The sequence below is a fragment of the Mobula hypostoma genome, chromosome 1, assembly GCF_963921235.1.
Source record: "Mobula hypostoma chromosome 1, sMobHyp1.1, whole genome shotgun sequence".
NCBI classification, from domain to species: Eukaryota; Metazoa; Chordata; class Chondrichthyes; order Myliobatiformes; family Myliobatidae; genus Mobula; species Mobula hypostoma.
The window spans coordinates 63,929,464-63,956,943 of record NC_086097.1 but is presented as its reverse complement, the minus strand read 5'-3'; the positions used below and the strand labels follow the sequence as shown (position 1 = coordinate 63,956,943).

Here is a 27,480-nt window from a genome sequence, read left to right as displayed (position 1 = left end):
TCTGGAGAAGGTCTTAGGGTCAGAGGTGAGAGTGAAAGACATTCAACCAATGAGGTTGCCGGACGGCGATTCCGGCAGCAGCGCCATGGAGACGGTCGAGGGCCAGGCACCGGCTGCGGCCCCGGTCCCAATTCCGACTCCGACTCCGACTCCGGCCCCGGCTCGGGATTGGAAACAGACGTTAAAGAATCGGTTGAGAACTGTGGCTTCCCAGAAACGTAAGTGTCTTCGCTTAGTGAGCACAAAGACCACATAGGCACTCATCTCCTCATTAGGATTTTGGGGTTTGTATTTGCAATTATGTAAGTAAAGAAGCGAGGTTTCACCATTAATTGTGCTACTGATAACATTGCTGTCTGATTGTAAATCGCTTAGTTACGGTAAACTTTTTAATGAATTGCAATAGTTGCTGAAGGCATATGTATCTAGGATTGAACTCATGAACACATTCGAATGCTGGAAATCTAAAACAAAAATGTAAAAAGTTGAAAATCTGATTTTTGATCATCGGTTTAATTCCGAAGCAGCACAAAAAGCAATTCGCTCCACTTTTACTTACTCTTTGGAAGGATTTTCCAGCTGTCACGTTGCTTTTCTCAACAACACATAAAATGCTGGAGGAACTCGGACAGCATCTATGGAGGCGAATGAAACAGTCGACGTTGTGGGTCGGGACCCTTCGTCAGGACTGGAAAGGAAGGGGGCAGAAGACCGAATAAGGAGTTGGGGCAGGCAAAGAGGCAGGCGATAGTTAAGACTAATTGAGTGGGAAGGTGGATGAAGTAAGAAGCTGAGAGATGACAGGTAGAAGAGCTAAAGGGCTGAAGGAGTCTTAATAGGAGAGGACTGTTAAGCATGGAATATAGGGAAGGAGGAAGGGAACCAGAGGGAGCCAACGGGCAGGTGAGAAGAGAAGGGGTAAGATGGAAACCAGAATGGGGAATGGGAAAAAGAGAGGAGGAAGTAGTAATTACCTAGAAGTTAGAGAAATCAATGTATATAAACTTACAATAATTACTCTCCCCTTGTCTCCATTTTCTGGTACTCTCCCTTCTCCCCATTTCCCATTCCCCATTCTGGTTACCTTCTTACCTATCCATCACCTCTAGTTCACTTCTCCTTTATTCCATGGTCCACAATCGTCCCCTGTTAGGCTCCTTTTCCTTCAGCCTTTAACCTCTTTCACTTGTGCCCTCCCAGCTTCTTACTTCATCCCGCATCCCCCACCCACCCATCTTCTACCTCTCCAAGCTTTGCATATCACCTGCCAGCTTGTACTTCACACCCCACCACCACCACCACCACCACCTTCATAGTCTGGCCTCTGGTCTCTGCCCTCTTCCTTTCTAGTCCTGATGAAGACTTGTGGCCCATAACATTGACTCTATTCTCCTCTGTAGATGCTGCCTGACTTGCTGAGTTCCTCCAGTATTTTGTGTGTGTTACTCAAGATTTCCACATCTGTAGAATCTCTTGTTTTTGCCCCTTTCTTTCTCCTTTGTTCTGAAATTATCTTCAATAGTCTATTAAAATCACTTTTAATGTTCCATGAAACTTGTTCTGCTACTCTTGATGGTAATGTTTTCCATATTGCTTATTGAGACAGCACAGAGTAGCCCTTCGAGCTGTGCCATCTAGCAATCCTAGTTAATCACGGGACAATTTACAATGACCAATTAACCTACTAACTGGTACATTTTTGGCCGTGGGAGGAAACCGGAACACCCAGCGGAAACCCGCACAGCCATGGGCAAAAGTACAAACTCCTTACAAACAGCGGTGGGAATTGAACCTGTATCACTGGTACTGTAAACCATTGTGCTAACTACTACACTGCCATGCTGCCTGTAATTATTCATGTAAGCCTCCGCATCTCGTTTTAAATGTATATCCTCTACATGAAAAACCATCTCCCAGCAGAGAGTTTTTGCTTTATTTGAGCTAAACTCTTTGTGATTTTGATATTAATTTTTTTTCTTACCAATTTTGTACAAAATACCTATTTGAATCCCCCAGGTATAAAAGACTACTGACTAAGTGCTTGTAAATGGGATTAATATAGATGGGAATTTGATCGTCAATGTTCAAAATTTAAAGTAAATTTATTATCAGAACTGCTTGTGTGTCACCATACACTACCTTGAGATTCCTTAGCTTCAGCCATGTACAGAAAAATAAACTACAATATAATTTATGAAGTACTGAAGACTGATAAACAACCAATGTGCAAAAGAAGACAAATTCTGAAAATAATTATAAAAGTAAATAAGTAATACTGAGAGTATGAGTTATAGTGTCTTTGAAAATTAGTGTATAGATTGTGGAATCAGTTCAGCATTGAGGTGAGTGACGTTATCCATTCTGGTTCAGGAGCCTGGTGGTGTGGGACCTAAGATTCTGGTACCTCCTGCCCAAAGGTGCTAGCAGGAAGAGAGCATGGCCTGGATGATGGGGGTCCTTGGTGATGGATGTTGCTTTCTTGGGCTCGCGCTGCTTGTAAATGTGCTCAGTGATGGCAAAGGCTTTGCCTGTGATGGACTGGGCTGTATCCATCACTATTTATAGACTTTTCGTTTGGGCATTGGTGTTTCCATTCCAGGCCCTGATGCTCTTCACTGTGCATCTATAAAAGTTTGTCAAAGTTTTGGATGACATACTGAATCAATGCAAACTTCTAAGAAAGTAGAGGCACCGCCATGCCTTCTTTCTGATGGTACTTGCGTGCTGGTTCCAGGACAGATTCTCTAATATGGTAACACCAAGGAATTTAAAGTTACTGACCCTCTCCGCTTTGATCCACTGATGAGAACTGGCTCATGGACCTCTGGCAGCTTGTTCCTGAAGTCAATGGTAAGCTCTTTGGTTTTGCTGACAGTGAGTGAGAGGTTGTTGTTGTGGCACCATTCAACCAGATTTGCATTGTCCCTCCTACAGTGGTGCTATAAAGTTTGTGAACTCTGTAGAAATTTCTCAATTTCTGCATAAATATGACCTAAAATGTGATCAGATCGTCACACAGGCCCTAAAACTAGATAAAGAGAACCCAATTAAAAAAATAGCACAAAAAACATTATACTTGTTCATTTATTTATTGAGAAAAAATATCCCATATTACATGTATTTGTTGGAAAAAGTGTGTGAACCTTTACTTTCAGTAACTGGTGTGACCCCCGCTTGTACAACAATAACTTCAACCAAACATTTCCGCTAATTGTTGATCAGTATTGCACATCAGCTTGGAGGAATTTTAGGCCATTTCTCCTTAAAAATAAAACTGCTTCGACTCTGGGATATTGGTGGGCTTCCTTGCATGAACTGGTCCTTCCACACCATCTCTAGGATTAAGGTCAGAACTTTGACGACCATTCGAAAATGAATTTTCTTCTTTTTAAACCATTTTGTTGTTGATGTACCCTTGTCTTTTGAATCACTGTTTTGTTGCATTATCCAACTTCTATTGAGTTTCAGGCGACAGACTGCTACCCTGACATTCTCCTGTAAAATGTCTTGATACGATTTTGAACTCATTCTTTCCTCTACAATTGCAAGCTGTCCAGTCCCTGAGGCGGCAAAGTAGCCCCAAACGATGATGCTTCTTCCACCACCATGCTTCACAGTTGGGGTGAGGTTTTGGTGTTGGTGTGCAGTGCCCTTTTTCTTTCAAACCTAACAATGTGCATTTCTGCCAAAGAGTTCAACTCTTGTCTCATCTGTCCACAGAACATTGTCCCAGAAGCATTGTAGAATATCCAGATGGTCTTTTGAAAACTTCAGACGTGCAGCAATGCTTTTTTTTTTGGAGAACAGTGGTTTCCTCCGTGGTGTCCCTCTATGAACACCATTCTTGTTCATTGTGCTTCTTATAGTGGACACATGAACGGGACTTTTAGCAAGTTCTAGAGATTTCTGCAGGTCTTTTGCTGTTACTCTTGGGTTCTTTGTCGTCTCCTTCAACATTGCACATTATGCTATTGGTTTGATGCCCACTCCTAGGGAGAGTAACATCAGTACTGAGTTTCCTCTGTGGACAATTTCTCTTACTGTGGACTGATGAACACTCGGGTTTTTAGAAATGCTTTTGTAGCCTTTTTCAGCTTCATGCATCTCTACAATTCTTCTAAGGTGCTGTAAAAGTTGTTTTGATTGAGGCGTAGTGCAGATAAACAGCTCTTTCTTGAGAGGCACAGGCTTTGTCAGTAACCTGACTCTGTGTGCCTTTTTTATAGGGCAGGGCACCTCTACAACTCACACCTCCAATCTCACCTCATTGATTAGAACACCTGACTCCAAACAGCTTTTATAGAAGGCATTACCCCAGAGATACATTCTTTTCCAACAAATACATGTAATATTGAATAATTCTTCTCAATAAGTAAATGAACAAGTATAATGTTTTTAGTGTTATTTACTTAACTGGGTTTTCTTTACCTAGTTTTAGACTTGTGTGAAGATCTGATCATATTTTAGGTCATATTTATGCATAAATTGAGAAAATTCTACAGAGTTCACAAAGTTTCTAGCACCATTGTATATGCCGTTTCATCACCACTTTTGATTCAGCCAACAGCAGTGGTGTTGAGAGCAAACATAAATATGGCATGGATGTGGTGGGTGAAAGTTCATCCTACCCAAGATCTACAAACATGGCAGACCGGGTATGGTCGTTGTCTCTACTTGCTCCTGCCCCACTGAACCTGTGTCCGCATACCTCAACTCCATTCAATCCCCCTTGTTTCATTTCCTTACCACCTGCATCCCCAATGTTTCATATGTACTCGATTTCCTCAACAACTGGCCCAGACCACCTCATTTTCACCATGGCTGCCCAGTTGTTGAACACTTCTATCCCCCATTTGGAAAGCCTTAAAGCTCTCTACTTCTTTCTCAACTAAGGACCCAACCAGTTCCCCTCCACCACCACTCTCCTCTGTCTGGCAGAACTGGTCTTCATCCTCAACACCCTCCTTTGGCTCCTTCCACTTTCTCTAAACTCAAGGGGAGCCATGAGTACCCGCAGAGCACCAGCTATGCCTGTCTTTTCATTGGTAATGCTTTCCATCTCTCCTTCCGCTGCATTGATGACTACATTGGTGTTGCTTCATGCACCCATGTTGACTGATGTCATCAATTTCATCGACTTTGCCTCCAACTTCTGTACTGCCCTTAAATTAACAGTTCATTTCTGACACCTTCCTCCCTTTTCTCAATCTCTCTGTCTTAATCTCTGGAGACAAACTGCCTACCGACATCTTTTATAAACCTACCGATTTCCATGGCTATTTTGACTATACCTCTTTCCACCCTATCTCCTGTAAAAATGCCATTTCCTTTTCTCAGTTCCTTCATTTCTGCCACATCTGTTCCCTTTCCTTGCTGCTTTCCTTTCCAGTATATCAGAGATGTCCTTCTTTTTCAAAGAATGGGGTTTCCCTTCTTCCACCATTGATGTTGCCCTCACCCAAATCTTCTCTATTTCCCAGACATCTGCACTCACCCCATCTTCCCACCGACTTAACAGTGATAGAGTCTTTTTTGTCCTTTCCTACCACCCCATGAGCTTCCCCATCCAACACATCATTCTACACAACTTTCGCCATCTTCAACAGGATCTTACCACCAAACTCATCTTTACCTCACCCCCCCCACTCTGCTTTCTGCAGGGATTGCGCCCTCCATGATTCCCTTGTCCATTTGTCCCTCCCTACTAATCTCACTGCAGGTGACAGAACTGCTACATGTGCCCATTCACCTCCTCCCTTACCTTCATTCAGGCCCCAAACAGTCCTTCCAGGTGAGGCAAGACTTTACCTGCAAATCTCTTGGGCTTGTTTGTGAAATCCGATGTTTCTAATGTGGCCTCCTCGATATTGGTGAGACCTGACGTATATTGAGAGACCGCTCTGTCAAGCACTTCCGCTCCATCTGCAAAAAGCAGAATTTCCTGGTGGCCAACCTCAGATGCCTGATTCCTATCCCCGTTGCTGTTCCGACATGTCGGTCCATGGCCTCCTCTCCTGCCAGGAGGAGACCACTCTCAGGGAGGAGGCGCAACTCCTCATTTTTTCGTCTAGGTGGCTTCTAACCTGATAGCCTGAACATTTATTTCTCTTTCTGGAAGTAATTTTTTCTCTCCCTTCCCTCTTGTATTCCTCACTCTGGCCTCTTACCTCTTTTCCTCGCCTGCCTGTCACCTTCCCCTGGTGCCCTTCTTTCTTCCCTTTCTCCCATGGTCCACTCTCCTCTCCTATCAGATTCCTTCCTCTCCAGCCCTTTTCCCTTCCAACTATCACCTCCCCCGGTGCCCCTCCTCCTTCCCTTTCTCCCATGGTCCACTCTCCTCTCCTATCAGATTCCTTCATCTCCAGCCCTTTGCCTTCCCCCCCCATCTGGCTTCACTTAAGACCTTCCTGCTAGTCCTCCTCCCCCTCCCCCCACTATTTTATTCTGGCACCTTCGCCCTTCCTTTCCAGTCCTGAAGAAGGGTGTCAGCCTGAAATATCGACACTTTATTCATTTCCATGGATGCTGCCTGATCTGCTGAGTTCTTCCAGCATTTTGAGTGTCGTCTGCTCAGTCCACTGGTATGGTTCTTATTTTCTCCAGTAGCTTAACTAGTGATATATAATGATTTAGCATGTCTTTTCTTTTTGTATTTAGAAATACAAAATCAATGTGTTCTTCTTCATTACTTGTCCTTCCACTTTTAAAAATATTCTTTGGGAAATCTCAGATAATATTGTTACTAAGTTCCCTTTAAAATTATATCATCTTGCTTATGTTGCATTATTGCATTCTTTCCTCTCTGCTTCTGTCAAATATCTTCTGTGTGTGTTTGCTTTATCAACTCTTTTTTTCCCATGATATCTGCACCTATTCTCCTTGTTGTTAACTCCATTTCAGACTATTGCTGCCTTCAAAATGATGTCCTTTATATCTGATTCCAGGCCATTCAAATGTATTAAAATAAGCAGTAATCCGAATACCACCTCCTTATGGGTCATAACTATTATTCCATCCAAAATGACAATCAGCCATTCTGCTTTCTGATTTATAGTTAATTATGTATACATTTTATATTCCTCTTCAGTTCCTTTTGGCTTCAATTTTGCTTCTAGGTAGCAGTTTCTCAAAAGGTATTTGAAAAGTCCATATACATAGCATCAGACTTTCTATTTTCATAACTCTAAAATGCACAACTTTCATTAGAACTTAACATGTAAGTCTCAGAAAACACCACTCATTAGTAATTGAAATTGGACCATCCTGTCAACATTTGTAATGCCTCTGAAGCTTTGTTGAGTTTAATCTTTGCTCTTACAGTGTTGGTGCATGGATATTAGCTGCACTATGATAGAAGTACTCTTTAAGCATAAACTCAGAGAGAATATTGACATTCTGAAGGGAGCAGAAACACCACTACCATGTTTGTGCTCAGTACTGAAACCATTCCAGTTTCTCCCATTAACTTCCTCCATTTTTAAATGGCTGATATTTGTGAAATGTTGTTGATCCTGGGGAAAATATAGAAATTCCAAACAAGAGAAAATCCGCAGATACTGGAAATTCAAGCAAAAATTGTTTTCTTTTAACTGTACTAAGTAGAAGCTCATAGAATAAACAGTGCAAGTATCAGTCCAACAGCCTACAAGCTGATTAACTAAATAAGCAGCAAGATAATACAGTACAGTAATATTGCATGTATACAAAACATGCAATTTTCCTATTTTTATATTGTGGTTACTTAGCAAAACAAGTCACTTGACTTGATTCTTCCATATTTACATTGCGTTGCGAGTAAGAATAGAATTTTGAGAACGGTTTGAATGTACTTGGCAGAAGAAAATAAGTGAAAAAATATTCATTACATATGTCCCACTATTAGATACTTATAATAACTGAATAATACATGTAAAACAGCTCGTTGATAATGGTCACAATATTCTTACTGAAGGAAGTGTTATTATTTTATTTGTTTTAATGAAATAGCCAAAAAGACAGATGAAGAACTAAAGGATAATGAGATGGAACTATTTACTAAATATTACGTGGAATGGAGAGGAGACAGGAAAATGGCCAATTTATCTTACCGAAGCATCCCAAGATTTTATTATAGGGTAAGTAATTTCTATTTCCAGCTTGCATAGTTTTCACTATGTAAAAGCTGCAGGATTGCAATATATATTTTCAAATATCTGTATAATCATAGAAACAGTATAAATTTATTTGTTTTTAAATTTAAGTTCAAATGTTTTACTATAATTAGAGTAATTTCTTGTATTTTAATAACTGATGTTGGTTGATAATGTAATTTACTTTCTGTATTTCATAATTGTAACTGTTTTGCTGAGAATAAACTAACAAGATTTCTAAACCCTTTCAATGCTTTGTAAGCTTCCAGCAGAAGACGAAATTTTGTTGCAGAAATTAAGAGAAGAATCCAGAGCAGTATTTCTTCAAAGAAAGAGTAGAGAATTGTTAGATAATGAAGAGTTACAGGTATGAAAAACCTCTACATTTATAAGATGATGATTGATGATACCAGAATGTACTATAATGTGTGATTAATTTTGATATCTACCTCATTGTCATATTTATTCATGATTATGTAATTCACAAACAAGAAAGTAGGGAAGTAAATGCAAGAGCTTGTTATAGTTTTGCTTTTCATGAGCTAAATAATGTAACTGAGTGTATCTGAGTAGCAAAAAAAAAGCATTTGTTAAAAAGGAGGCAAATAGATCTTTATTAAATGCATTTTAAAGTTTTGTTAACTGAACTCTCATAGCAATTAGCATGACGCTATTACAACTCAAGGTGTCAGAGTTTGGAGTTCATTTCTGATGTCATCTATAAGGAGTTCGTATGTCCTCCCCATGGAATGCGTGGAATTTCTCCGGGTGCTCCAGTTTCCTTCCACCGTCCAAAGATGTACCGGTTGGTAGGTTAATTGGTCATTGTAAATTGTCCTGTGATTAGGCTAGGGTTAAGTCGGGAGATGCTGGGCAGTGCAGCTTTAAGGGCCTGAAGGGCCTATTCTGCACTGTATCTCAATAAATAAATTATTGCAGTTTCCTTTTTGGTTTGCTTTTATTATGACCTGTGCGCTGTAAGTGATAGAAAGGCTTTGGGATGTCAGGGATATACTCTCTTTTGGACACTCATTTTTTAGCCATGTTATTCAGTATATGGTCCAGTTAAGACTCCCAGGTTTTCAGTGGGAAAACTTGGCAATGGTCAAAGTAAGTGTTTAGATTCTTTCTTGATGGAGTTGTCTGCTACTGTTGTGACGCAAATATAGTGTGTTAATTATCTGGTTGTGCCTGAAGGTATCTATGTCTCGTGTACAGGTGTGGACTATTTACTTTCTTGAAGAATCAATTAATAGAATATGGTTCAATCTTCAAAAAAAGCCCAGATCTGACCTTATGAAGAAACATTCATGCACAAATGTTTGAAGTTTAATCTTGCTTTTTGTTTTGAGAACTTGCATTGATAGATAAAGATAGGTAGATGCCTTCAAGAAAATCAAACCGTTTGCACAGTAGGTTGATATTATTTTTGATGGAAAGCATAGATATGTTTGAAGCTTTAATGAATTGCTCTGTCAGGATGAAAAATTAATTTGTAGCACCAAAATTAGCATAATATACAATCAAAATCCCTTTTTAAAATAACACTGATTTAATTGACACCAGATTGAATATGGCCTTGCACTTTCAAAAATCTTTGTAAAGTTTTGTTCACCTAATATATACTGTTCACAGGAAAAGCAGAAATTTCACACAGCATAACTCTACCATTGTATTCAAAGATACATACAAAGTGAAAATGAAAGTTGTTTAATTGCCTCCAGATAATTAGTATATAAACAACAGAACAAAAGCACAGTAATACTGCCCCCATCCTTCTGGCACTGTGATCATCCCTGCGTTCCTGTTCTCCCCACCCAATTCAAACATGAATTTATGAGTTCAAGTTTGAATTATTTTTCATTTTGGCTTGCTGTTATGTGAGGACCAGGATCAATGTCTGCTGTGCCTTTCTTCCCTCCGTATTTTCCTCACAGTTCTAGAATTTAAACGGACAGTCTCAGTCTCCAAGTCAAGTTTATTACATGGACAGGTACATTGAAAAACTTCAATGCGGCAGCATCACAGGCACATAGCATCCTATACACAGGGTTCACGAGAAACAATTTATTAAACATCAGTTATGCACAGAAAGTGCAATTAGAACAAAAGAAGTCCACTTTAGTGCAAAGAGTTCAAAGTGATCATAGTGTTGCTAAACTGCAGCTGGTTGTTTCAAGAGTCAAATGGTCGAAGGGAAGTAGCTGTTCTTGAACCTGGTGGTGTATAACATTAGACTTCTGTATCTCCTGCCTGATGGTAGCTACAAAAACATGGCGTTGCTCAGATGGTGGGGATCTTTGATCAATGTTGTCTTCTTGAGGTGGCGCCTCCAGTAGAAACCATCAGTGGCGGGGAGGCATGTGCCCATGATTTATTGGGCAGAGTCCACTTCTCTTAGTAGCTTCTTGTGTTCCTATGTTTTTGAGTTGCCATACCAAACCACAAATGAAACCTGTCAGGATACTTTCAACAGTACATCTGTAGAAGTTATTTATTTTTGTTTATTTAGAGAGAGAGTGCGCAGAATAGGCCCTTCTGGCTCTTTGAGCTGTGCCACCCAGCAACCCCTGATTTAACCCTCGCCCAATCACGGGACAATTTACAATGACCATTTACCCTGCCAACTGGTACGTCTTTGGACGGTGGGTAGAAACTGGAGCACCCGGAGAAAACCCACACGTGCCCTGCGGAGGAAGTACAGACTCCTCACAGATGACGTTGCAATTGAAATCTGAACTCAGATGTTCCGAGCTGTAATAGCGTCACGCTAACTGCGACGCTACTGAGGTACCCTGTTCGAATGCTTGGTGACAAGTCGAACCTTCTTAACCTCCGAAGAAAGAAAAGATGTTAGTGCTTTCCTTCTAATTGCATTGGTGTGCTGGGCCCAGGACAAGTCACCTGATAGGTTAATTCCCAGGAATTGAAAGATACTGACTTACTTCACTGTTGATCCCTCGTTATAGACACACATGTTTATCCTCCTTCCCCTTCTTGAAGTCAACAATCAGTTCTTTAGTTTTGCTGGCATTGAGCGAGAGGTTATTGTTATGGCACTGCGTAATCAGGTACCCTATCTTGCTCTAGTAAGCTGACTCGTCACCTTGTCTGATTCATCCAGCAACAGTGGTATCTGGGCAAATTTGAAGATGGCATTGGAGTTATGCTTAGCCACATGACGTGGTAGTTTGAGCCAAGATAATTCAGACTAGGCATCACAAAAGGATGGCATTCTTGGTAAATTGCTAAAGTATTTGGCTTCCTAGTCATGGTTTACACATAGTAGTTGTAACAGAATCTATAATTTAATTTGCTGACAGAAATTTAAAACAAATATTTTCGATTGTAGAAGTTTGTGGTTCTACTGATGCATGTTAGATTTCTTTTGGATTAACAACACAATGCGAAAGCCAATGTTCAACCTGTGTTCCAGGTTCCGTAACAAATACTTTGAATCTGAAATAGTTGAGCTTATTCTTGTTTAATTTTGTTTTGTAGAATCTGTGGTTTCACCTAGACAAACATCAAACCCCTCCTTTGCTAGGAGAGGAAGCAATGATAAATTATGAAAATTTTCTGCAGGTCAAAGAAAAGGCAGGCCAGAAATGCAAGTAAGTGTCTTATGTATATCTTTTGAGGTTTTTAAAACAAAGGAATTCAGTGTATTTTAATTAAAATACTTCGTAACTTTATAATACTTTGTAACTTGACCTAGCTTAAATTAAATAAAGTAATTAGTTGAGTAAAGCTGCTACTTTTGTTGAAGTAGCCTGCACAACAGAAAACTCTCAAAAGAGTGGGTTGGTGTCTTGTTACTTGCTTCAGTGGTTCGAAGTTGTGATGTAATTTTTGTAGAGAATTATCCAGCTTCTTCATATGAAGTTAAAACGGAAGCATATACTTTAAATGTTAATCTTAGGACATTTTTAATTTATTAGAGCTTTTGTATTGCATTTTAATGAATTCCAACAGACAGTTCTTCGCAGCTAAGATATTTGCAAAACTTTTGCACAATGATCCATATGGGAGGATTTCCATTATGCAGTTCTTCAATTATGTCATGCGAAAAGGTAATAGAATTATAAGCTATAAATGTACATTCATCTCTATTTTAACTGAATATTCAGTTATTTATAACATACTGAAACCTTGCATTTCAGTTTGGCTACATCAGACAAGAATAGGACTCAGTTTGTATGATGTAGCAGGTCAAGGATATCTTCGTGAATCTGTAAGTATTTGTGCTCAGACTTGACGGTTAAATTAAAATGATTCCCCTTTAATGCTATATGTTGTGTCTATGAAATGTTAACACTTTACTAAATTATACCAACAGGACTTGGAAAATTACATTTTGGAGCTCATTCCAACTTTACCACAGCTTGATGGCTTAGAGAAGTCCTTCTATTCATTTTATGTGTGCACAGCTGTTAGAAAATTTTTCTTTTTCCTTGATCCACTCAGAACAGGCAAGTTATATGCTACTGTATATTTCATTGTATTCAAATGTTTTTGTTAATTTTGAATATCTATTGTAGATTACTTGAGCAGTTTTGGTAATTAGCACTGTCACTATGATTAGCCAACGTATTATTTATTTTCGTCCTCATGCTGCCAGGATGGTGTTAAACAATTGCACAATCCAATGAAATGTGAGAGCAAGTAGATTCACAATATTCTCAGACTGGGATTCATGTACTTAAGCTTTTGGCTGAAACATAAGTAGGAATAAGAATAGGCCACCTCATCCCCCAAGTCTCCTCCACCATCTAACAACGGCAAGGCTGATAGTCAACATCAGCTCTATCTACGTATATGCATTGTCCCAGTTCCTTCATTCCCTTTAGAATCCAGAAATCCATCCATTGTTTTGAATAAACTCAAGGTCTGAGTCCTCTCCTTTTAAGGCACTCTCCTTGTGCCAGTCCAATATAGTCTCCATCTAATTTTGACACTATTATTTCTAGGTACGTACCTTGACTATGGTCAGCTGGAAGTGCTGAACAGATAATCCTCATACAGCATGTACATAATGATTACTGCCAAATAAACAGCAAATGATGTTTTATAATCTGAGAGCTGTGCGATATTTTCACAAGAATCACCTCGTGTTGTTTGGCGCCAGCTATATGGTTGCAAGAATACATGACATTGTTTTGAAATCCTCACAGAGCTAGTGTTCACATCAGTATTTGGAATTAGAATTTACTGGATACTTTCCCCTTACCTGTCAAAGTGCAACACCGCACACTTTCCCGGATTAAACATTTATTGGGCCATGTTGCTGCTGATCCGTATCCCACTGACAACTTTGATGATTTTCTTCACTATCCGCAGCTCCACCATTTTTTCTGTTCATCTGCAAGCGTACAAATCAGCCCATCTAATACTCATTTAGTACTTAAGACCATAAGACACAGGAGCAGAATTTGGCCATTCAGCCCATCGAGTATGCTCCTTCATTCCATTATGGCTGATCCTGGATCCCACTCAACCCTATACACCTGCCCTCTTGCCATTGATGCCCTCAGGAAACTATCAACTTCCGCTTTAAATATACGCATGGACTTGGCCTCCACCGCAGTCTGTGGCAGAGCATTCCACAGATTCCCTACTCTCTGGCTAAAAGAATTCCTCCTTACCTCTGTCCTAAAGGGTCGTGTCTCAATTTTGAGGATGTGCCCTTTAGTTCTGGAACACCCACCACAGGAAACATCCTCTCCATATCTACTCTATCTAGTCCTTTCAACATTCGGTAGGTTTCAATGAGATCCTCCCCCACATTCTTCTGAATTCCGGTGAGTACAGGCCCAAAGCTACCAAACGCTCCTCATATGTTAACCCCTTCATTCCCAGAATCATCCTCGTGAACCTCCTCTGGATTTTCTCTAATGACAACACATTGAGATATTGGGCCTAAAACTGTTGGCGATACTCTAGTGCAGCCTGACTAGTGTCTTACAAAGGCTCAGTATTATCTCCTTACTTTTATGTTCTATTTCCCTTGAAATAAATGCCAATATTGCATTTGCCGCCTTTATCACAGGTTCAACCTGTAAATTAGCCTTCTGGAAGTCTTGCACGAGGACTCCTGTCCCTCTACACCTCTGATTTTTGAACCTTCTCCCCAATTAGATAATAGTCCACACTATTGTTCCTTCTACCAAAATGCATTATCATACAATTCCCAACACTGTATTCCATCTGCCACTTTTTGTCCATTCTTCCAATTTGTCTTAAGTCCTACTACAATTGCATTGCTTCCTCAGCACTACCTACCCCTCCACCTATCTTCGTATCATCTGCAAACTTTGCAACAAAGCCATCAATTCCAATATCTAAATAATGTGAAAAGCAACGGTCCCAGTACTTCATTTACATCCTCTGGCTCTAGGTATAAATTCACTCCTTTTATCCTTGTGGTATTTGATGGATAGAATTGATCGGAACGGAAATTGTAGTAGGTTGGTGTCTGTTGATTCAAACCTTTTAACTTTAGGTTATTTTTATGTTCAGTATTGTGCTAAAGTCTTAGGCACATATATGCATAGCTAGGGTGCCTAAGACATTTGGACCTTATTGTATTTGTCAACGTGGAGCAGACAGCAAGTTTGTAAATCTGGCAGGAGCAAAGGATGTTGGGAATGGTGAGGGTGGAGCACTATGGCAGGGTGATGAGGGACAATAGGCATAGGAGTGCCAGGGGTGGGTGCAGACACACTCAGCCTTGAGACACCAGGCAAGGTCATGCGATTCCAAACAATTGGTTTATTGATCATTATAGAATGTCTCTCTGGTGCTTCTCACTCCCTCCTGTTTCCCTTTTCTTTCCCAAACGTGATTCCCCTTTCCCTGCCCCCTCCCACTCTCAGTCCACAGTAGAGACACACATCAGAATCAGGTTTATCATCACACACATGTCACGATTTTTTTTATGCTGCAGCAGCAGAACAGTGTGATACATGACATTACTACAGTGCTCTGCAAATGTTTTGGGTGCCCTAGCTATATATACGTGCCTAACACTTCTGCGTGGTACTATATGTAAGCTGATACAATTGTTCAATACAAAACTTTCTCATTTAATATCCTTCTAGGCAAGATAAAAATCCAAGATATTTTGGCCTGCAGCTTTCTGGATGATTTGTTGGAGGTAAAACATTAATAAAAGTTTAATTTCAAATCTGATGTATTTATATATTTTAAAGATGGTGACTGCTTTTGCCTTGGCGCTTTTATTTGTAGCTCAGAGATGAGGAACTGTCCAAAGAAAGTCAAGAATCAAACTGGTTTTCTGCTCCCTCTGCATTGAGAGTATATGGTATGTGTTAGATGCATACATGAACTTTATATTCATAATAAGTGGGTATAACTACTTATAATCATGTTTTTCTAATATAATTTTGTTTATGCCTTAGGACAATACTTAAATCTAGATAAAGATCACAATGGAATGCTCAGCAAAGAAGAATTGTCACGTTATGGTACTGGAACTCTTACAGGAGTGTTTTTGGATCGAGTCTTTCAGGAGTGTCTAACATATGATGGAGAAATGGTAATTGTTTACAAATTCAACCTGTAACAATTTATTTTAGTTAGAATTTTTCCTTGTGTATTGAAATGGAATTCCATCATTGCAACCATCACAAAATATTAACCTATTGTAATAAATAATAGCTGTATGACTTACGACGACTTCATAGATTATTAACGCTGGACATAGCACATTTATTTCTGAATCTGCTATTTTAATGTACTAACCCTAGTTTATGCATAAATCCACTGTAATTCTTTGATAGTATACTTTAAAAATATTAAGCTCTTTGATGTTTTATCTCCATTAAGAATGTCTGATTACTATTTGAAGTCAAATGACTTGTATCAAACAATTATTGTCTAATGTGACAAGTTATATTGTGCATTATAAGTCCATTATTTGTCATATGGTTATTGTTATGCAAGCTTTTTTTCCTACCTCATTTATTATGGGTCAAAGGAAGCCATAGTCCATTTCTGGATCTCACTTTACCTTCATATCCCCATTTTTCATCTCAGGGTGATCTTTACAGCCAACATCTATTGACTCTCACAGCTTTCTGATTGTACTTCAGAAAGCACCACCTATATATTCCCCTTCAAATTACACATCACCAGTCTCTGAGCATAACATCTGAACATCCTAACCTTAAAGCTCTGCTGAAGTGCCTTCACCAGAAGGATTGCAGCTGGGGAGTCATGATCATCTTTTCAAAGGCATCTAGGGATGGGCATGACCAACAAATGCTGTCCTTGCCAGTGACACCAGTCCTGAGAAATTAATAAATTAAAGGAGGCTCATTCTTCACATTCAATAGATAATGCTCTATCATTTTACTAGCAGTCACAGAGGAAACGGCCCTTCAGACCTTCTCGTCCATGCTGGTCATTGTGCAACCAAACTAGTCCCACTTGCCCACATTTGACTCATGTCCTTCTAACACCCTCCTATTTTTGTACTTTTCCACATGTCTTGTAAATGTTATTATCATACCTGCTTCAGCTCATTCCATTATACGCAGTACCCTCTATATGAAGAAGTTGCCCCTCAGGACCCTTTGAAATCTTTCACCTCTCACCTTAAACCTATGCCCTCTAGCTTTGAGACCTGGAAAAAGATTGTGTGTTCACTCTACCTGTTCGTTCTTGATTTTATACACCTCTGTATGACCATCCTTCAATCTTCTACGTTCCTAGTTTGATCTCACTCTTTTCAGCATTCTGAAGCAGTTGTTCCTATGGTAACACCTTGGTCCGCTCCTCAGTTGCTACCACCATTTGGCTTCCTTTCTTGTGTAGGGTCCCAAATGTGCTTTCCAGGTGAAATAACAATTTATTTGTTATACTTTGCATTTCATACACTGTAATCCCTGCTCATGTTGCAGAACATCCATTCAGTTGGTAAACTTGACTGAATTTCCTGTTGCCTGACACTTTTCCACTGACATTTCTTTCCTTGGCTTCCTGTTTCTCTCAGGCAAAAAGTAAGGTTGAGGAATAACGTCTCAACTTCTTGCTTAAGAAATTAACTTTATTGTCTTATGATTTCAACACATTCAAATCATGATCATTGCTTTCTTTAGAAAAGCAGCATTTAGTAAAGGTTCTTATTCACAGTTACATTTCCTCTCGACTCTTCGTTCTCGTTCCTCTACGACCCTTTTACCTATGACCAGCTTTTTGTAATTTATTATTTCCTGTTGTCATATTTCTTCTTGTTCTCTCCCCATCCTGCTTCGCTACATTTTGTGTCAAATTAAAACTTGTTAGGGAATTAACTTCCTCCAATACCAATGAAGTATCAACTGAAATACTTCCTGACTGAATGTTTCCACTATTTCAGTACATATTTCCGATTTCCAGTCATCACATTCCTTTTCTCTTTTGCTTTTGGTTAATGTTTCTTGCTGGTCACTTGTCATTTTAAAATGTTAGTATTCTTACTGAAACCACGGAAAGGTGAAAGAAGAAAAATGTCTCTGCTCAGTAAATTAAAAGGGAAATGAAAATGTTGTGTGAGAGAAATTGACTAATTTTTGTTTACCATATTAATACCATGCTTAATATTTACGTGTGATATATCTTTGTGAATCATAGGTTAGATAGATGTCATGTTGTCTTTTTTTGCATTTTTTTTTCCAGGATTACAAGACTTACCTAGACTTTGTTCTTGCTTTGGAGAATCGAAAGGAACCTGCTGCACTCCAGTATATCTTTAAGTTATTAGATATGGAAAATAAAGGATACCTAAATGTTTTTTCCCTCAATTTTTTTTTCAGAGTAAGTGTTGAGATTGGTGTAAGTTTAACAAATGCTGTAGATAATACTGTTCACCATGGAACCACGTGAATCATTTGCCATTACCAGCAGAGCTCTAACCACATGGGACTTTTCATTCCAGCTGCTTGGCCTTCCCACCTTCCCAAGTTCTCAAAGGTGAATTAGTGTCTAATCTCCAAGTTATTTAACTATTACATTACAATAAAACTCCAATAATGTATTATCCAACTGCTCGGAATTCCTGCAGTTCTGAAATCGGGCTCCTCACTGGGTGACGTTTCTCATGATCCCTTTCAACTCACTGGGACCCTATTTCCTGCACTCCCATTGAACTTAGTTGGCTCATCGGAAAAGTTATAAATATATTACACAGAAGTTTAATATAATAATGTGTTGTGATGTTAATAGGGAATAACATCCAGTAGTACCAAAATTCTGCTAGTCTTGCACCACCAATGTTCTGAGCATGCCAGCTTATCAAAGTTTAACTGCATTATATATTCTTTAGTGCAATATATTGTTAATTAAATGAAACTCGAATTTAGTTAAGATTGTTTTCACTATATATAGTAATACCTAAATCTGTTTACACAGTACGCATCCATTACTTTCACCATTAAGTAATTTAAGCATTGTGTCACTAGGTAATAAAAGTAGCAAAGCAAGTAGATAGTGGTAAAGAAGGCATATGGTAACAGTTGCTTTCATCGCTAAGGCATAAGTTATAAGAGTCACAAAGACATGATGCAGTTGCTTGAAAGTTTGGTTAGGCTGCACTTCTGGTTAGTGTGTGCATTTTTGGTCACCCCATTACAGGAAGGGTGCAGAGGATTCAGAAGAGGTTTACTGAGCCAGTAAAAAGAAGCAAAGTTTAAGCAGAGTGGCCATTGTTGGAGTGGGCAGGGTTTAGCTCCACAGGCTTGGGTGAGAACAGGCCCAGGCTAGAGCCTGAGTTTGATAAGTTAGAGGTATAACAAGCGTAGGCAGGACAATAGTAGAATGCTCCTCCTGTGAGATGAGGGATTTCAGAGTACCTAATGGTCTCGCTGATGATTATCTCTGCAGGAAGTGCACCCAACTGACTGACTAGTCAAGGAACTGGAACTGGAGCTGGGTGCACTCAGGACCATCTGAGATGCTGAAAACTTTAGCGATGAGACTTACTGAGGTGGTGACGCCCAGGGTGCAGTCTTCAGATAGTAGGTGGATGACCACCAGAAGAAGTAAGCAGAGTTCACCATGGCTATTCTCTTCAGCAACAAGAATACCCCTGTGGGTGCTGCAGGGTATGGGGGAGGGGGTTGGACATGACCTATCAGGACACAGCATCAACAGCAAGATCATTGGCACTAATGCTGGCTCTGAGGCTCTGCAGGGAAGGGTAAAATCAGGCAGGAGTGATAGGAGACTCGGTAGTCAGAGGAACAGACAGCAGATTCTGTGGCCATGAGAAGAAGCCGTGATGGCGTGTTGCTTCCGAGGTGCTAGTGTCCAGGATGTCTCAGCGGCTACAGAAGATTCTCAAGAGCGAAGATGAGCAGTTGGAGGTTGTGTTGCATAATGACATACTGTAGGTAGAGAGGGGGAAGAGGTCCTGCGCAGTGAGTATACGGAGTTGGAGAAGAGGCTGAAGCTGTGGGTTACTCCCAGTACCACAAACTAGTGAGGGCAGGAGTAGGACGATAGTACAGATGAATAAGTGGCTGAGGAAGTAGTGCAGGAGGCACGGTTTCAGGTTTCTGGATCATTGATATCTCTTCTGGGGAAAGTGTGACCTGTACAAAAAGGATGAATACGGGGTGGGGGTGGGATGCAATATCTGCAGGTAGGTTTGTTAGAGCTGTTGAGGAGGGTTTAAACTAAGTTTGCAGAAGGATGGGAACCAGAGTGATGATAGGGCAATTGGTATACAATGAGATGCAATGTGAGTGAGATTGTGAGGAAGGACAGGCAGATGACAGGGCAAAATTGCAATCAATGGCATGAGCAGAAGTATAACATGGGGTCAAAATTGAAAAGGGTGATGAATAGAGTACTGGAGATATATCTGATGGCATGCAGTTTATGGAATAAGATAGATGATCATGTGCAGTTGGGGATTGGCAGATATGATGTTGTGGGCCTGCTGAAGGATTTGGCCCAAAACATTGACTACTTTTTTCTCTAGACGTTGCCTGGCCTACTGTGTTCCTCCAGCATTTTGCATGTGTTGTTTGATGTTGTGGGCATCACTGAATCATGGCTGAAAAGATAGTTGGGAACTTAACATCCAAGGATGCACCTTGTATTGAAAGGTAGGCGGGGGGATGGAGTGGCTCTGTTGGTAAAAATTGAAATCAAATCCTTAGAAAAAGGTGACACAGCACCGGAGTACGTAGGATCCTTGTGTGTAGAGTTAAGAAATTGCAAAGGGAAAAAGACCCTGATGGGAGTTATGTACAAGCCCCCAAACAGTAGCCAGGATGTGGGATATAAATATCAATGGGAAATAGAAAAGGCATGTAATAAGTTAACGATAGTCATGGGGGATTTCAATATGCAAGTAGATTGGGAAAATCAGGTTGGTGCTGGATCTAAGAGAGGGAATTTTTTGAGCAGCCTGTGGTTGAGCCCACTTGGGGAAAGGCAATTCTGGATTGGATGTTGTGTAATGAATCAGATTTGATTAGTTTAAGGTGAAGAAATCCATTGAAGGCAGTGATGATAATATGTTAGAATTTACCCTGCAGGCTGTGAAGGAGAAGCTAAAATCGGACGTATCAATATTTCAGTGGAGTAAAGGGGATTGCAGAGGCATGAGAGAGAAGCTGGTCAAAGTTGATTGGAAGGGGACAATACTAGAGGTGACATCAGAGCAGCAATGGATGGAGTTTCTGAGGGCAATTCAAAAGGTGCAGAATAAATACATCCCAAAGAGAGGATGAAGCAACTGTGGTTGACAAGGACTGTCAAAGACAGCATAAAAGTGAAAGAGATGGCATATACAATAGCAAAAATAGTGGAAAGTTAGAGGGTTGGGAAGCTTTTAAAAACCAACGAAGGCAACTAAAAAACCATAAGGAGAGAAAAGATGAGATATGAAGGTAAACTGGCTAATAATATTAAAGAGAATACTAACGGTTATTTTCATATATATAAAGAGTAAAAGAGAGTCGAGAGTGGATATTGGACCACCAGAAAATGATGCTGGAGAGTATGTAATGGAGGTTAATGAAATAGCGAATGTACTTCACAAGTATTTTGTTTTAATCCTCACTGTGGAAGCCACTAACAGAATGCTAGAACTTCGAGAACATCATGGGGCAGAAGTGAGGGTTGTTGCTATTATATTACCAAGTGTTTGGGAAGCTGAAAGGCCCGAAGGTAGATGTCACCTGGACCAGATGGACTATATCCAGGGTTCTGAAGGGGGTAGCTGAAGAGATTGTGGAGGCATTAATAATGATCTTTCAGAAATCAGTAAATTCTGGAGTGGTTTTGGAGGACTGGAAAATTGCAAATGTCACTTCACTCTTTAAAAGGGAAAGAGGCAGAAGAAATGAAATTATAGGCCAGTTAGCCTAGACATCAGTGATTGGAAAGATGTTGGAGTCCTTTATTAAGGATGTGGTTTCAGAGTACTGAGAAGTGCATGGTAAAATAGGCTATTGACAGCATGGTTTCCTTGAGGGGAAATCTTGCTTGACAAATCTGTCAGAATTCTTTGAGGAAATAACAGGCAGATTAGACAAAGGAGAGTCAGTGGACGTTGTGTACTTGGATTTTTGTAAGGCCTTTGACAGGGTGCTGCTCATGAGGCTGCTTAACAAGATAAGAGCCCAGGATATTACAGGGAATATACTAGCATCAATAGAAGATTGGCTGACTGGCAGGAGGCAAAGAGTCAGAATAAAGGGGGCCTATTCTGGCTGGCTGCCAGTGACTAGTGGTTTTCCCCACAGGTTACCTTCTTTTCATATTGAATGGCAACGATTTGGATGATGGAATTAATGAATTTGTAGCCAAGTTTGCAGGCAACACAAAGATAGGTGGAGGGGCAGGCAGTGTTGAGAAAGCAGGGAGTCTGCAGAAAGGCTTGCACAGATTGGGAGAATGAGCAATGAAGTGGCAGATAGAATATAGTGTAGGGAAGTGCATGGTCATGCACTTCGGTAAAAAGAATAAAGGTGTGGACTATTTTCTAACTGGGGAAAAAATTCAAAACTCAGAGGTGCAAGGGGACTTGGGAATCCTCGTTGTGAGTTCCCTGAAGGTTAACTTGCAAGTTGAATCAGTGGTAAGGAAGGCAAATGTAATGTTAACATTTATTTCAAGAGGACTAAAATATAAGAGCAAGGATATGAAGCTGACCCTTTATAAGGTATTGGTCAGACCACACTTGGGGCATTATGAGCAAATTTGGGCCTCTTAGGAAATTATGTGCTGGCATTTGAGATGGTCCAGAGGAGGTTTATGTGATTGATTCAAGAAATGAAAGGGTTAATGTATGAGGAATGCTTGATAGCTCTGTATCTGTACTCATTGGAATTTAGAAGAATGGGGTAGATTAATTGAAACCTATCGAATATTGAAAGGCCTAGATAGAGTGGATGTTGAAAGGATGTTTCCTATAGTGGGTGAGTCCAGGGGGTCAGTGTGGTCATGGAGGATTACAAATACCTGGGGATATGAATTGACAATAAACTGAACTGGTCAAAGAACACTGAGACTGTCTACAAGAAGGGTCAGAGCCGTCTCTTTTTCCTGAGGAGACTGAGGTCTTTTAACATCTGCTGGACAATGCTGAGGATGTTCTACAAGTCTGTGGTGACCAGTGCTATCATGTTTGCTGTTGTGTGCTGGGGCAGCAGGCTGAGGGTAGCAAACACCAACAGAATCAACAAACTCATTCATAAGGCCAGTGATGTTGTGGGGATGGAACTGGACTCTCTGACGGTGGTGTCTGAAAGGGGGATGCTGTCTAAGTTGCATGCCATTGTGGACAATGTCTGCCATCCACTACATAATGGACTGGTTGGGCACAGGAGTACATTCAGCCAGAGACTCATTCCACCGAGATGCAACACTGAGCGTCATAGGAAGTCATTCCTGCCTGTGGCCATCAAACTATACAACTCCTCCCTTGAAGGGTCAGACACCCTGAGCCAATAGGCTGGTCCTGGACTTATATCCTGGCATAATTTGCATATTACTATTTAATTATTTATGGTTTTATATTGCTATATTTATACTCTATTCTTGGTTGGGGCAACTGTAACGAAAATCAATTTCCCTCAGGATCAGTAAAGTATGACTATGACTATGTGTGGGGTAAGTTTTTTTTAAACAGAGTGGTAGTAGCTGGGATGTGCTACTGGGGATGGTGGTGGTGATGGAAATGATAGTGGCATCAAGAGGCTTTTGGATAGGCACAAGAATATGGATGGAGTGGAGGGATACAGATCAGGTGTAAACTGAAGGTATTAGCTTAATTGACACCATGGCCTGCACAGGTTTTGTACACCAAAGGGCCTGTTTATACTATAAAATGCTGTAACCTCCGAATTAATAGCCAATTGTTCAGTGTACATTCTAAACGTGCACAGAATGATGTTGCATTAGATTTTCCAAAATTTTGATCAAGCAAGAAAGAGAACAGAATTTTATGTTCCAGTCAGGATGATGGAAACCTGTACAGACTTGCATTAGAGTGCTGGGGTCTTTTGTTGCTCAAGATGCAGACCTTTGCGAAGTTACCCACTTGTTAATTGAAAAGCAAAAAACAGTAGTTGCTGTAAATCTAAAATGAAATCAAAACGCTGGGGATATTCAGAACAACAGGCAGTACCTTCCCAGTGAGAAACAGGACACTGAAATGTTTTCCATTAATGCCTTTGGGCACAGTGCTTTGAGAGCTGATTTTTAAGATAGTGGATCTGTTGATCTGAAACACTCAACATGGTGGTATTGCTGCACAATGCTCCCACCCTTGTGAAAATGGCCACTCCAGAATGATTGCAATGATAACAAATAGTGATGTGTCATTAACAGATGTATCAGCTAATAGTAGATTGGTGAGGACTAAAACCTGCTGGAGCCCAGCTGTATGTATTGGGTTTGGGTCAGGTGCAGTATATATTCCAGTAAATGTTCAGGGTCGGGTAGGGCCATGCCAGCTCGGATCGCTCCTTTATGCTGATCAGGCTGATTTGTTTAGTACCACCACCGGACTTGCATTGTTACCATAAGATATAGGAGCAGAATTAGGCCATTCAGCCCATCGAGTCTGCTCTGCCATTTCATCGTGGCTGATCTAATTTTCCTCTCAGCCCCAATCACCTGCCTTCTCCCTGTATCCCTTCATGCTCTGACCAATCAAGAATCTATCAACCTCTGCCTTAAATATACATAAAGTCTTGCCTCCACAGCTGCCTGTGGCAAAGAATTTCACAGATTCACCACTCTGGCTAAAGAAATCCCTCTTCATCTCCGTTGTAAAAGGACGCTTCTCTATTTTGAGACTGTGTCCTCTATTCTTAAGATTCTCCCACTGTAGGAAACGTCTTCTCCACATCCACTCTATAAAGGCCTTTCACCATTCAATAGGTTTCAATGAGGTCACCCCTCATTCTTCTGAATTCTACTGAATACAGGCCCAGAGCCATCAAACACTCTTCATATGACAAGCTATTCAATCCTGGAATCATTTTCGTGAACCTCCTTTGAACCCTCTCCAGTTTCAGCACATTGTTTCTAAGATAAAGGGCCCAAACATGTTCATAATATTCCAAGTGAGGCCTCGCCAGTGTTTTATGAAGTTTCAACATTACGTCTTTGCTTTTATATTCTAGTTCTCTTGAAATGAATGCTAACGTCACAGTTGCCTTCCTCACCACAGTCTCAACCTGAAAATTAAACTTTAGGGAATCCTGAACAAGGACTCCCAAGTCCCTTTGAACCCAGTTTTTTTCTATTTTCTCTCCATTTAGAAGATAGTCAACCCTTCCATTTCTTCTACCATTCACTTCCTGACACTATATACCATCTGCCATTTCTTTGCCCATTCCCCGAGTCGGTCTAAGTCCTTCTGTAGCCTCTCTACTTCCTCAAAACTACCTGCACCTCCACCTATCTTCATGTCTTCTGCAAACTGTACAAAGCCAGCAATTCCATCATCAAAATCATTGACATATAAAGTAAGAAGAATCGGTCCCAACACAGACCCCTGTGGCTCCTTTTATTCCTACTCTTCGCCTCCTGCCAATCAGCCATGACTTTATCCATGCTAGAATTTTTCCTGTAATACCATGGACTCATAACTTGTTACGCAGCCTCATGTGTGACACCTTGTCAAAGGCCTTCTGAAAGTTCAAGTACAGAACATCAACCGATTCTCCTTTGTCTATCTTGTTACTTCTTCAAAGAATTCCAATGAATTTGTCATGCAAGGTTTTTCCTGAGGAAACTATGCTGACTACTGCCTACTTTATCATGAGCCTCCAAGTCCCCTGAGACATCCTGAATAATCTACTCCAACATCTTCCCAACCACTGAGGTCAGACTAACTGGCCTATAATTTCCTTTCTTCTGCCACTCTCCCTTCTTGAAGAGTGGAGTGACATTTACAATTTTCCAGTCTTCTGGAACCATTCCAGAATCTAGTGATTCTTGAAAGATTATTGCCCCAATGATCTCTTCAGCCACCTCTTTCAGAACTCTGGGGTGTACACCAACTGGTCCAGGTGACTCATCTACCTTCAGACCTTTCAGTTTCCCAAGAACCTTCACTCTCATTATGGTAACTTCACACACTTCATGCCCCCTGACACCTGGAACTTCCACCATACTGCTAGTGTCTTCCTCAGTAAAGACTGATGCAAAATACTTATTCAGTTGGTCCATTATTTTGTTGACCCCATTACTACCTGTCCAGCATTGTTTTCCAGCGATCCGATATCCACTCTTGCCTCTCTTTTACACTTTATGTATCTGATGAAACTTTTGATATCCTATATTCTTGTTGAATATTTATTTTTTTTCATCCTCAAACAGATCAATAGCTTGTTTGAGATTGTTGTATTTAAGATGTGGAAGTAGTTATGTAATTTGGCTGAGGTCCAATGGACTATGGTCAGGCTTTTTTTGAACAACCCATAGAGAAAGAGCCATCTGCTGCAGCCTCATTCTGACAGCAACATCCTTCAGGGTTTGGCCAGATTATCTAGGTACCAAACCATCCTCAGCGTTGGAATATATAATCTCCACCCAAAGTACATTATTTTCGTGGCTTCTCTGAATGGTGCCTCATAAAGGGAGGTGAGAATCAGCACAAGAGTTCATTGTTATTTAACCTGTTGATATATAACTTAGAGTCTGGCTAATACTGAGAACTCCCAATAATCAAGACTCCACTGTGCTGATGCTGAAAGGTGCTTGGGATACTGTCTCATAGACATAATTATGAATGAATGCAAGCTGGAGACTTTGACACCTGGTTTGATTTATCAACAAGGCATGCTTTGCAGAATAATGCCTTGATATATTGCATATGTCTATCTACTTTTTGATGATTTAATGGCCATGTAGTGACAGGTGGGCCAAACATTAGCGTGAAGCTGGAGTCACATACAAGGCAGATTCGTTCCCTCCATGACATTAGCAAAGCTGTTCGGTTTTCATGGAAATTAATAAACTCTAAACAAATGTTCATTACATGTTTACAAACCTAAATGCTGACATAGATTTTAGCAAAAGCATTTTGCTGATTTATTTGCAATTGAAATGAAGTTAATGTTATTTGTTTGTATTCATATAGGCTATCCAGGAGCAAATGAAGCTTCACGGGCAGGAACCAGTTTCTTTTCAGGATGTTAAGGTATATTTGTAACTGTGAGAAGTCATATTGATGATAAATAATACAAAAGCACAACTATTTTGCAATTTGTCATTTGATCAACATAATAGATGGGGACAGGAATAAATTGTTTATCACAAATCAAAAGCAGTGATTGGGAGTACCAAATGTTTGTCTAGCGACTTTCCTTTCAAATTGTTGGTATTCCTATTGCTCTACGAAGACCTATGCTATTAACATACAGCTTTAAATTGCACCTCCACAATCCAACTGTAAAAAGGCACACAAACCTGCAATTATGCCTCATTTTGTAGAAATGTGGCAACAAGTTTCTGTTGGGAGCTCTGGAAGCCCTAGCTCAGCTGTTACACCTTGGTAGAATAAGAAAACTTAGGCTTGTTTTACTGTAATTAATGTTTGATCTATAAAATTCTCTAAAGAACATTTTAAATTTTGCAGGATGAAATCTTTGACATGGTTAAGCCTAAAGATCCATATAAAATCACCCTTCAAGATTTAATAAGCAGTGGGCAAGGTGACACTGTCAGCAGCATTCTGATTGATCTAAATGGATTTTGGACTTATGAAAACCGAGAAGTTCTTGTTGCAAGTGACAACGATGGTGGTGCTGATCTGGAAGATCCATGATTTTGTGCATTGCTTGTTTTTCTTTCCCCTCAGTTATAATTGATCAGTATT

The 27,480-nt window shown here is 40.2% G+C and overlaps 1 protein-coding gene across 1 annotated transcript; it reads left to right on the top strand.

Moving 5' to 3' along the window:
• The first annotated feature begins 49 nt into the window (after positions 1 to 49).
• ppp2r3c (protein phosphatase 2, regulatory subunit B'', gamma) lies at positions 50 to 27,433 on the top strand. The gene is made up of 13 exons (XM_063049784.1): positions 50 to 218; positions 7,987 to 8,114; positions 8,392 to 8,496; positions 11,631 to 11,743; positions 12,105 to 12,202; positions 12,293 to 12,363; positions 12,469 to 12,601; positions 15,230 to 15,285; positions 15,378 to 15,453; positions 15,551 to 15,687; positions 17,811 to 17,948; positions 26,743 to 26,802; positions 27,241 to 27,433. Exons 1-13 carry the CDS (start codon positions 50 to 52, stop codon positions 27,427 to 27,429), a joined length of 1,473 nt encoding a protein of 490 aa, XP_062905854.1. The 3' UTR covers positions 27,430 to 27,433.
• The last annotated feature ends 47 nt before the right edge of the window (positions 27,434 to 27,480 follow it).

Coding starts and splice junctions, on each gene's coding strand:
- ppp2r3c (XM_063049784.1), top strand. CDS start 50: ATGAGGTTGCCGGACGGCGATTCCGGCAGCAGCGCCATGGAGACGGTC. Junction 15,286..15,377: donor TTCTGGATGATTTGTTGGAG/GTAAAACATTAA, acceptor TTTTATTTGTAG/CTCAGAGATGAGGAACTGTC. Junction 17,949..26,742: donor CCCTCAATTTTTTTTTCAGA/GTAAGTGTTGAG, acceptor GTATTCATATAG/GCTATCCAGGAGCAAATGAA.